This window comes from Saccostrea echinata, unplaced genomic scaffold (assembly GCF_033153115.1).
Source record: "Saccostrea echinata isolate AGI-Se365-2 ecotype Australia unplaced genomic scaffold, CSIRO_AGI_Sech_v1 ptg000025l, whole genome shotgun sequence".
Lineage (NCBI taxonomy): Eukaryota > Metazoa > Mollusca > Bivalvia > Ostreida > Ostreidae > Saccostrea > Saccostrea echinata.
Window position 1 is genome coordinate 10,661,677 of NW_026889774.1, and position 12,313 is coordinate 10,673,989.

Below are 12,313 nucleotides of genomic sequence, written 5' to 3' on the forward strand. Positions count from 1 at the left end.
ACTAATTAGAAACTCTCTAGTATTGCTTCAAAATTGCTATGTAAGAATGTAATAGATTTTGTGCTTTGTTGATTTATTACACTTTTCATGATTCAGAGTAAATACAACCATTGTTAATGTGAAAATTCAACCTACTGTAAAAAAAAAACTGAATAAAATTAGTTTCTTATCAAAATTAACTTACGTCTTAGTTAAAAACTAATATCTTGCACTTTTTGCAGTTGTTACTAACATCAAGCATTACTTATTCAAACATTCCAGTTCCACATACGTAAAAAAATCAATTATGAAATATACAATGTAATAAGGGCTCCACTGGAATATATAGGCAAACTATTTTTTTCGAAAAAGAGAACAGCCATATTATGCCTACATATGAAATCTTGGTTAAAATGTCCAGTATCTACAATATGAAGATTTTAATTTCTATATGGACACTAAAGAAGATTGACACAAAAACAGCTATAACTATTTAAATAAAATTAAGTAATATTCTTAACATTCCCACAAGAATTCTATAAATAATTATTCAACAGTGTAAAGTCCAACAATAAAAAAAAATCTAGTTATATCCTATCAGAGATGAATTTAACACCCAATCACTACCATGACAAAAATTGTCTAATTAAGAATCATGCATAAAGTTTGTTTCATCAATTAAGTCATTAGAGTCTCCAACAGAATTCTGCCTCTTCATTTTCTCGTAACACTTTGACGTCCGCCATTGATACTGAATAAAGAGAATAAACAAAGGCAGAATACAGGCTCCACAGATACCCGCTAACACGTACGCCACAATGACCAAGGTTTTGTTGGATTTCTCTGGTTTGGCATACGCACAGTTTCCCACTGAACCTAGACTGTAGCAGCATTCAATTAATATACAGATTCAAGGACAATGTTAAATGTACAGCAAAACTCCATTATAAGGAACTAGCTAATAAGGAAATCTTAGTTTTAAGGAACTTTAACAAATCCTGATGAGGAATTCTCACTATGTTTCTTAATATATGGATATAAAGAATTTCAGCTATAAGGAAGCAAGATTTGAGGCCCCCGTGATTTCCTTATAAATGAGTTATATTGTAAAACAGAAATTTTATCAAAAGCATAGCTCAGATTAAGATGAGCTAGAAAACTGAGCAGTCAGAAAAAGAACAAACAAGTAGAAAGATCTACAAAAGGGTGGCTTTTGGAGATGTAATTATGACAACTTATCACACAAATGCAAGAACCATTTCACAACTGAAGAAGAAATTTTGGCTCAGTAAAAATATTGATTACTATATAGATTCCTTATATTTCTTGAATGCGCATAATTTTGCAATATAGTGTCAGCATCAATTCTGCAGTGGTAAAAAACATAAATAGCACACCATTATGAATCCATAATAGGTGTTAGTATGCAATGGAATATGTTAACATTGTAACTCCATAACCTGTATGTAGTCTTTGATTTGGCAGATTTGGCTTTTTTATTAAAATAAAACATACAGTGTAGGTAATCTAAGATTACACAGCTCACCTAAGGCCCAAAAAATTAATCTTTAGTTTCTCAGGCCATAAATTTCCAAATTGAATGTGGCAGGCAGGTTTTTTTTTCTTTTAGATGTTTTCTCTCTTTTTTTGATGTCAATTGTTCAACAAAATGACATCAACTGATTCTTGCTTTTTTTTTTTTGTTCTCTTACACTAATTATAATATGTACTCAACTTTAAATAATCTTATTCCAAACTTTTGTTTAAAAGTTGATTCAAAAAAAGCCGTGATAACAAGAAATATTTGTTTAACATCTAATAAAAACGTCTAGATCTATTTGCATGTATGAAAGGGGGAATAACTCATCACATGCAATTTTAATTTACTTAGGGCTCATATTCACTTAGGAATGTGGCTTGCTTTTAAAACTTTAACCTACTCCAAAAACTTATAAAATGAAATATATGGAGATAACGAACAGTATTCAAGCTCAAAAGTCCATTATACAATACAAAATAGGAGCAGAGCAAACACGGACCTCCAAACATCAGAGGTGGGATCAGGTACCATGGAGGAGTGAGCATCCCCTGCCGACCGGTCACACCCGCCGTGTGCTCCTTGTCATGATCGGGAAATAACGGAAAAATCCGTCGACAATTCAGTGTGTAAATAATGGCCTAACAATTAGTATGAAAAACGTCAGTCAGCATTTGACTCAATGATAAATTGTATTTGCTGACAAGGTCATTGTATCGACCAAAGAACTTGATGACTTTAAACGAGACAGCTGATATTCTTGTTTCATCAACTTATTTGTCAATAATTTACCTCGTTTTAGAAATTGTAAATACGTAGAGCATGCTCTTGCGTATCGAATCAACTGAGAGAGATATACCCCGTATGCAAGTGATGAAGGTATATTGCTGCATAAGTAAGGGAAGTTGACGACTGAAAAGCTAAAGCCATCACGTTGATCATAAAACTTGGTTGTTAGATTACCATTAACGTCTTTTTCAAGTAAAATATCCAAATATGAAACAGATGTGTCAGACTCCGTGGTATCCTTCATCTCAAGTTCACCAGGATATATCGTATCGACATAAGAATGAAAATAGCCATTGTTGATTGACAATATGTCGTCGATATATCTAAATGTCGAGTTGAACGCCACAGCAAGTGTTTTCTTCTTTTCACGTACAAGACTTTGGACAAATTCTGCTTCATATGAATACAAAAAAAGGTCTGCTAACAACGGGGCGCAATTGGTACCCATAGGAATTCCAATAGATTGTTTGAAGACCTGGTCTCCAAAAACCACATAGATATTGTCAACCAGAAACTCAAGCATCCTTTTAATGTCAACTTCAGAGTACTTGTGTGTACAATCAGAATGTTTTTTAACAAAATAATTTTGCAAATGACCAATGACAAGGTAAGTATATTTACGAGTTCCATTTTTATTGAAAAAGCAGCTGTCAATGATATCATCCTTTTAATGTCAACTTCAGAGTACTTGTGTGTACAATCAGAATGTTTTTTAACAAAATAATTTTGCAAATGACCAATGACAAGGTAAGTATATTTACGAGTTCCATTTTTATTGAAAAAGCAGCTGTCAATGATATCAAAAAGCCTGGACTTTAATTTATCGTGGGGAATGGTTGTGTATAAAGTTGAAAAGTCGTAAGTTTTTAAGCTGTTGATTTTGGTAAAATCTTGTGATTTCAAATTTTCCAAAAGTTCCTTGGAATTTTTAAGTATCCACATCTGATTTACACCACTTCTCGAATATATTGTTGCACAGTACTCTTGAAGTTTCTCCTTCACCACTGTTAATATCTTAGTGAGGAGTAAAGATAGAGGCTTGGTTGAACATTTACTGGAACCCGCTATGTATCTTTGTTTGTAAGGATTTTTATAAAGTTTCGGAATCCAATATAAATATGGTAATTCGAATTCATTTTGGTTGTTTGGAATATTAAAAATATTCAAAACTGACATATGATTTTGAAGAATTTCTTCCTTAGAAAGGGAACTATGAGTATAAGTTGGATTACCACTTGTAGAATTAAATCCAAGTTCCTCTAAAATACATTTAATATAATGAGCCTTACAAACAAAGACAATGTTGTTACCTGCTTTGTCAACAGGGACCAGTACGTACTGATCATGTTATCTATCTAATTCTTTTTTTTCACTTCTGGATTATTGAATACAGAAGGATAGATGGTTTTCATATTGCCTCTCAATTTTTTAATGCACGATTTTAACATACATCTGATACATTTAATCCATTCTGACAAAGTGTCAAGGTCTTCTTTTTCATGTCTGGCCCATCGCCTGGCGTAGTCCTCTACAGAATCCATGATATTTATGAAATTCTTACGCCAGTTGAAGGATCTGGGTTCCCTAAATTTAGGACCTTTTAAAATTAGTGATCTAAGGTCCTCATTATTAACTATATTTACGTCACCAGTAATAACGTGTCCAGCAGGACTATAGTTATAGGGCGAAGAAGAACATGAACACGATGGAGGATTATGTTTCAGATATTCGATATCCAGGCCCTGTAAAGTTTTCTTATAATTAAAAAGTTTGGAAGCAATAGTCGATGTATATTTGTAGGAAATACAAGGTGTAGTCTTTAACTTGAAATATGGTGGAATACAAGACTGGACCCTTTTGTGATTAAGAATATTACTTATATTAACCGCGTCAATTCCTTTGTTGGCATATTGAAGTTTAAGGAAAAAACGGATTGTTTTAGCTGCATTTTCTTCAGTAAAACGCGGGGGTTTAAAAAGCCTATGATTGGCAATATCCATAACTACAGATCCGAGCCTATATTCTGGTGTCGAGGAATCAAAAAATGGACTTTCCTTGACCTTTTCAAGAAGACTATTTAAAAGTTTCAAAGGGACAGAGTAAAGTTTGGTGCGAATATGAATTAGACCTAACTGTTGATTTACGTAAGGTAGTAATGAATCAAAAGAGACATCGTGTATTAAAGGTTTATTGTAAGACCGATGCCCATGACTACGCTTACGTCTCTGTGTATGGTTAAAAAGTCCCATCACATTTACATTGTTACACTGTGGACTGGAAAGATTTCCAACACTATCGACATTGTCATTACATCCATAGGGAAAGGCTGTCCCTAGCTTTCTTATCCAAAATTCTTCTCGTTGTCTACGGAAAGGTGTACTCAGTGATGGACTGTTTGTGTGGTGGTAAATCTTTTCCAGAATTCTAACTTTCATTGACAAAATAGAATGATCAGGTAAATTAAAATATTTGTATAAAAGTTGCTGACCACCATTATTTATCTGAAATCTATGAACTGATGTTCTTTTATTGAGTGATCCCTTGGTTTCACCAACATAAACAAGTCCACAAAGATTACATTCTATTCCGTAGACAACATTAGAAGATTTGCAGTTCAGATTTTCCCAAGTTTTGGTACAGAAGCTCTGTTCAGTAAAAATAGGAGCAGAGCAAACACGGACCTCCAAACATCAGAGGTGGGATCAGATGCCATGGAGGAGTGAGCATCCCCTGCCGACCGGTCACACCCGCCGTGTGCTCCTTGTCATGATCGGGAAATAACGGAAAAATCCGTCGACAATTCAGTGTGTAAATAATGGCCTAACAATTAGTATGAAAAACGTCAGTCAGCATTTGACTCAATGATAAATTGTATTTGCTGACAAGGTCATTGTATCGACCAAAGAACTTACGAAATGATGACTTTAAACGAGACAGCTGATATTCTTGTTTCATCAACTTATTTGTCAATAATTTACCTCGTTTTAGAAATTGTAAATACGTAGAGCATGCTCTTGCGTATCGAATCAACTGAGAGATATATACACCGTATGCAAAACATTTATGGAGCATATTGGCTACAAATGCAGCATCTGAAACCCGACTGGTACAATAAAACATATAGATGCATAATCCATGAAACATTGATCAATATAGGACATAGAAATACATATCATCGAAAAGAAATCTGCTCTAAAAACTTTAACCTGAGACATCAAGTCTACACCGAGGGTATTATAAATAATCTCCCAAACTTACAGTTTTAAGTTACTGCATGATTACACTGTTGAGACTATAGAGTTAATCTGAGATGAAGCCTTGCATACTGACCTGAAAATTTGTGAGGACCAGACACATGTGACTTGTTAAACATCTGGGCCACTGCAGGACATGTTGTGTCTGAAAACCCAATTCTGTTGTTCTGTCGATCAAAGACCACGTAAAACCCTTCCATGATCACTGCTCCAATGACTGTGCCTGTGTTACGAGAGAAATTTTGTGCTATTTATCAAAAACAACATTTAAAAAAAAAAACAATAGCCCCATGGGTTTAAATAGTCAATTTATACAATATTTCATATATGCTTTCTTCGTAAAATTGTGTGGTTTCATCCCTACCCCAGATGCAATGGTTAATAAAAATCAATCTGCCTGTACTTTATCAAAAAGTCATCATTGTGATGTCATGATATCACAGTTACTGATTGACATGACTGAAAGGCAAGCATAGTACTGTACTAACTACTGAACAGTACTGTTCTAAGCTACATGTGTGGAATGGAAAAATCAAATATCATCCATTTGCTATAGGAATAGGGTTAGAAATTTACCTCTGTCGTGTAAGAAAAATACATCCCCTCCCTCTTTGTATGTGATTTTCCATTGGCACTTACCAGATGTTGAGTTTGCAGGTTGTTGTCATCTTTTTTCCCAACAGATTTAATGTATTGCTGAAATGAACATAACATAAATGGATACATAAAGAGAAAGAAAAACCTTGGATACTGGTATTTATTACATTTTCAACAGTGAAATACTGTAATTTATTTATTGAATAAAAGTGATATTCTGACACAGTGTGAAAGGATATCAAAATGGTATTCTCACAGTGTGAGAATATCAGAAGTGCTGCAAAACTCGAGATTTTCCTTCCCATCAAAAATAGTATTTAAAAAAAAACCTCCCTGGCCTGTTATAAGATAGAGAGAGTAAATGAATCATCCTGAGAGAGAATAAAACTGCCAAAGTTTCTCCAAATATGTTGTTAAAAATCCATGATTTCAATGTTTATCAATGTCTCAATCACTTAGCTATGACGTCTCAACCGCTCAACTATGACGTCACAGCCTATGACACTCTGTTACGAAAAGACAGAGTCATAGGGAAAAAACAGAAAATGTATTAAACAGAAAATTCAATGTTTTGTAGATGAATATGGAATTTATTTCACTCGTGAGACAGGATTTTTTGATATTTTCACTCGTGCTTCGCACTCGTGAAAATATAAAAAAATCCTGTCCCACTCGTAAATTCCATATTCATCAACAAAACATTGAATATCCTCTATTTATCATCTCATACAGTCTTGTAATGTTGTTTATAACTTTTGTACACAGAAAAAAGATAGCCTTTAAAATGAATCATGCACTTTTTAGTAGGAAAATCTGAAATAATTATTATACCTGTGGAGCTACAATGATTTTGAATGAGTGTTGCTCATTCTCTGCAAACTCTAAGGCTACAAAAGGAAATATGTTGTAAGGAATGGCTCCATCTTTGTAGCACAAGTCTATGTCCCCATTCCAATAACCAAGACTCACTGGAGGAGCATTCGGAGATTTCTACAATACATCAACAACAAAACATTTATTTAAATAATCAAACTGTAGATTTATTTGACCTTCAACAATACTTGGTATTCTGCTGTATTAAACAAAAATAATTCTTACATGCTTTGTCAACATTTTATTAAGAAAATTTATGGTATTTGATGCATTGTATTTATATGAAATCCCAATGCATAGATTGCTTGAAATATCCCTTTCCCTATTTCTGCTTCCTCAATGCCAGGTGCAATGATACATGAAATCATGTATGTATGGTGATACAGTGCTTGGTTGCCATAACACACTTGTAAATAATAAATATTATTTCAATTATGTATATAAAATGTATTGTAATTCACAAGAAATAATTCATATTTGTATCCTGTAATTTACATCAAATAGGGGAAAAATGTAATATTAACTTTTTATTTTAATAGAAAAATACTTATTAAGTTAGTACACAGTTTCCATAATAAATCAATGAATAATGCAGTACATGAATGATTACCAGGCATTTTAATCATTAATTTTAGGTCAAAGATTACAGTGTGCATAAGATTAAGCTTTTATCTTATGAAAATAATTTGTTTTTTGATAAAGCCACTCAATCTTACTGAACTTGTTTGAATTATTGAGCTTTATCACAAATCACGAAAATGCACTTGATTAAAACCACCTTTGTGGTACTTCTGTGCACATTTTTGAAAGCAGAGGGTTTGTTGTTCCATGGACAAACCAATGCTACATCAGCATCTAATGGACATTCTGATCCTGATGTGTACAAACAGCTTCTTCATTTAGAGACCGTGTTAAATTCTATAATGATGGATCAGAAACAACAAGCTCAGAAATTTGAACAAAAACAAAACTTATTAGAGGGAGAGATTCAGATGCTGAAGCAGTGGAATCGGACAGCCCAGATGAAGATATCATTGTTAGAAAGTGAAAACAAAATTTTGAAAGAAAGGCTAGACAAGTTGATTTCTTCATCCAATCCATCACAGGATGATATCTGCTTGAATGAAAAACTTAACAATCTGAATTCAACATCAACATTTCTACTTCAAGAGAATATTATTTTGAAAGATCAGATAAAGATTTTGAACTCTACTTCCATGTTAATACAACAAAATTTGACCACATCAGGAGACCAGCAAAGGTTGGGGAACAACTTAACATTTGAAATAGAGCAGATGGTTAGAGAAAGAGAACAGAAAATGATGAAGAACATGTCTGCCACAATCAAGGACCTGGAACTAAGAGACCGATATTTATCACTTTCTCTTCTAGATGTACACAATAACACAGCCGAATTATCGTCTTCCCTTTTAAGTTTGGATGTGCAGCAAAATCAGATGAAGAATGAGATCCAAGCAATGACAAATTCCCAGCAAAATGACATTGCCAAACTGAATGATACAATTATCCGTCTTAAGAATCGTATGTATACTCTGAATTTTTTTCTGTTCTAAAAGAAGAATTTGTAATAAAAGAGCAAGTTTCACTTAGTGCCTAATTTGGTCCTGATTAATTCTGAAAAATAAATACATATGTACTTCAAAGTTAGTTGACATGGCGTAACATTATTTTGACCTTTGGTGACTTAGCGTCTATTTAAAAAAAGGTAATTTTCTTGCTTTTCTTGACATACCATAATCATATCATATTGTGTCCTACTGTGAAATTGTTTCATTATTCACATACCTAAAAATTTCTTTTTAAATAGCCAATACTTTACCTTTTTTCAGTATTTCAAATATAGCACAAGCCCCTATCTAGGTACGTTTGTTTGTTTGTTTGTTTATTTATTGTTTAACGTCCCTCTCGAGAATTTTTCACTCATATGGAGACGCCACCACTTGCCGATGGAGAGCTCCAAATTTTTGACTCGGGGCCATTGAGCAGTGAGGAATCTTTTTCGTGCCAACACCTACTGCGACACGATTTATACCGTCTCATCCGAAGGACCGGTCTCCACGTCCCACAATGGGATTCGAACCCGCGACGTAAGGATCAACTCCTTACTCTGCGACTCTAGAGCGAACGCTCTAGGTACGTAGTATCAGGGAGGGGAGATGGGGGTGGCCTTTCAACTTTTTTCCAAACATAGCCTTTTACTGTTGAAAATGTTCATTTTTAAAGGCTGATTGCCTTCCTCTTTTTGTTGCAGTACAGTCAAATCAAGGTATTGTGGTAATGTATAATAAAATTTGGTTGTGAAAGGAGTTGGGAACCCCCCGCCCAAACAACTTACCAACCAACCAACCAAAATAGGATTATTAAGTTCGGTAAATTCCATCCCCCTTTTTTTGTTTTGCTGGTCAAGGTTTTTATTACGTTGTCAATTTTTTTCTGGCTCCCCCCATCCCCCACGTTCAAAAATGATACTATACTTGCCTCATATCCAAAATATTGAAAATATACGACTTTTACTTTATAATAATAGAACTGTTTCCATAGTTTATATCACATTTTATTTTTTGGAATGAGGGGTGGGGGTTGTATTCAAATTTTTAATTCTTTTCTGAAGGTCCTCACACTGAGTTTTCGAGACTGTTAAATTTAAGAACAATGCAATTTCTCATATGAACTCTCGCAAGGAATTTATATTTTGGAAATGAAAGCACTAAGTCTCCGCTTTAAATTATGTCTTAGTATGTTTGAAATTATAACTTTACATTTCTGACTTAGACATAAATCATAGAATTTCATGTTTGTGGAAATTGTTTTTATTAATTATATACTAGCCCTTGTTATGAAATTTCAATTAACCAAATCATGACTTAAATAGAACTGCATTCTTTAGTCCGGTGTATTTTTTAGGTGTTCAATCCAATGTAGCTTTTACAGCTGGAATCTTAGGAGAGGAAACTAAGCAACATACATATACAGTTGGAGATACAGTTAAATTCCCACAAGTCATATACCAGGTGGGAGGAGGATATAACCCTACAACAGGAGTGTTTACTGCCCCAAAGGCCGGGCTCTACCTTATATTCGGTACCAGTGTGGCAGGATATCATGAAACCTTCTGGACCAAAATAATGATTAATGGTTCCGCGAAGCCAGGAGTCATGGCTTATCTTAATGGATCTGTTACTGTCTATCTGTCGGCCTCCAATCTTGTTGTCCACCAGCTACAGGTGGGAGACAAGGTCTGGATTCAAGTACGAAAGGGTAGTCATCTGTACTCATATACTCCAGATACAACCTTTTCTGTGGTCATGATTAATGGATCAGACTAAAATTACCAAAATGACCTGGTGACTGTCACAAGATTACTCCCGGTGCCATTTTACACTTTCTAGACACTTACTTCATGGATAGAAAAGAAAATTCCACTTCAAATCACAATAACAAAAATTAATGAACTATGAATGAGCATTCGCTTAAATCCATAAAACGTGATGCTTTTACTGTAACGTGCCAACATTGATATAACTACTTCCTGACGTAATTGTTTCTAGGTAAACTTGTCTTTTCAAACCATCATAAATCAAACAATATAAAAGACACTTACTTGAAATTTTCAGTGTTAAGTGATATGACTTTTAACAGAAATTACTGCAAATATTCTTCTTGGAATTGTGTGATATAAGTTTCTGATATCAGAGACAGTTATAGAGAAGACGAAATTTTTATAAAACTTCAGTGATCAAATCATCTTTGGATTTAAGTGCGGTCAACGATTTTCTCAGTCATTTTTTTTTTAATTAGCCAGACATGTTCGATGATGGTGAGGTCGGATGATTGTCATGGCCAGTCAAGACAATCTATATCATTTTCATGTTTCCAGTCTGTAGTCAATTGTGTTGTGATGTTCATCAAGAGTCTCTAAATACTTCTAAGAGTTCATACTTTCAATTATTGGAACTAATGTCCGCACTCCTGAATATTATCACACATCCCCATAACATAGCGCTGAACTCCACACTGTGACCATGTTAGACCGACACACTCTGGACGATAAGCTTCATCCTGGAACTAATGTCCGCACTCCTGAATATGTCACACATCCCCATAACATAGCGCTGAACTCCACACTGTGACCATGTTAGACCGACACACTCTGGACGATAAGCTTCATCCTGAGTTCTCCACACATACAGACGATTTTCATTTGATATCATTATCTGAGTTTCATCTAAAAAAACACTTTTCTCCAATAGTCATCAAATGCATGATTTTTCAGATGTTTACACCACTGAACACGACGTTTTAGATTCACTTCTGACACACTGAGGGTCTTCCTTGCTTTGTGTCTATGAATTCCATGAGAATGGAATTTTCTCCGAATAGTTCTTACAGACACTTTATGAGAAGCATGTTGGTTAAAATTATCCACAATTTCACTCAAAGTCTGTCTTCTATTCTTTTTCACTGCCCAAATCAAGATTCTGTCACCCGGCCCTCTCATCAATCAGACTTTTTCTACCTCGATTCGAGTTCTTTTCCATTTTCCCCTTTTTTTCTGCTCTTCAAAGTTTTTTTATTCAAATATTTCAGATTCCCAACGTTTCAGTATGAGCATCACTTAAGAGACACAAATTGTCGAAATTTGCATCTGGTGCATCAAAATTGGTACCGTATAAGATTTACATACTTTCAAAATTGATATGTACATTGCTGACATAACAGACAGATGCATTATTCTGTATGAACAATTATTTATATAATTATGTGTATATAATTCTTCTTTATAAGGAAAGTCAGCGTTACCTTACAATGGTGCCTCCCAATTCAATGCCTTGGTCATTTGTTTTTTGTTTAAACTTTACTCTACAAAGCTGTGTTAAGAAATGTTTGAAATACCAGAGTTGTCTATCAGAGTGCCCAAAAAGGGTGTAACAGAACCATCAGGCTGAAAATGAAAATAAAATACAAAGAAGGAGCCTCAAGTTTCATAGAACTGTCTGGTGATTTTCAGGGCAATACAATTAGAATAAGAAGAAAAACATTACTGCAGGAAACAAACAGTCAAATGTAGAAAAAAAAATCAGAACAGAAATTACAATCAGCTGATGTCAGATGAGCTTAGAATCTAAATTGCAGTAATGAATTTCAATAGCCTGAAAAATAACTAGCCTTTTTAAGAAATGTCATCCTCAATTTCTGAACAACTTTTTCTTGGTGACAAAATGTACAGAACGACAGGATGTACCATTACAGGGCCCCATAATCC

At 34.3% G+C, this 12,313-nt stretch overlaps 2 protein-coding genes across 2 annotated transcripts; one reads left to right on the forward strand and one right to left on the reverse strand.

The window, feature by feature from the left end:
• Positions 1-606: 606 nt before the first annotated feature.
• On the reverse strand, positions 607-6,209 carry LOC133191976 (beta-secretase 1-like). The gene is made up of 3 exons (XM_061327776.1): positions 6,199-6,209; positions 5,636-5,782; positions 607-855 (listed from the first exon to the last, which is right to left on the reverse strand). Exons 2-3 carry the CDS (start codon positions 5,757-5,759, stop codon positions 626-628), a joined length of 354 nt encoding a protein of 117 aa, XP_061183760.1. The 5' UTR covers positions 5,760-5,782; positions 6,199-6,209; the 3' UTR covers positions 607-625.
• A 1,578-nt stretch (positions 6,210-7,787) lies between these two features.
• On the forward strand, positions 7,788-10,376 carry LOC133192886 (uncharacterized). Its single transcript, XM_061328892.1, has 2 exons — positions 7,788-8,571; positions 9,955-10,376. Exons 1-2 carry the CDS (start codon positions 7,788-7,790, stop codon positions 10,374-10,376), a joined length of 1,206 nt encoding a protein of 401 aa, XP_061184876.1.
• The last annotated feature ends 1,937 nt before the right edge of the window (positions 10,377-12,313 follow it).

Excerpts from the sequence above, each read along its gene's own strand:
- LOC133192886 (XM_061328892.1), top strand. The coding sequence starts at position 7,788 with ATGCACTTGATTAAAACCACCTTTGTGGTACTTCTGTGCACATTTTTG. Across the intron at positions 8,572-9,954 it reads AATTATCCGTCTTAAGAATC|GTGTTCAATCCAATGTAGCT; the intron begins GTATGTATACTC and ends TGTATTTTTTAG.
- LOC133191976 (XM_061327776.1), bottom strand. The coding sequence starts at position 5,759 with ATGGAAGGGTTTTACGTGGTCTTTGATCGACAGAACAACAGAATTGGG. Across the intron at positions 856-5,635 it reads TGGTCCTCACAAATTTTCAG|GTTCAGTGGGAAACTGTGCG; the intron begins GTCAGTATGCAA and ends GCTACAGTCTAG.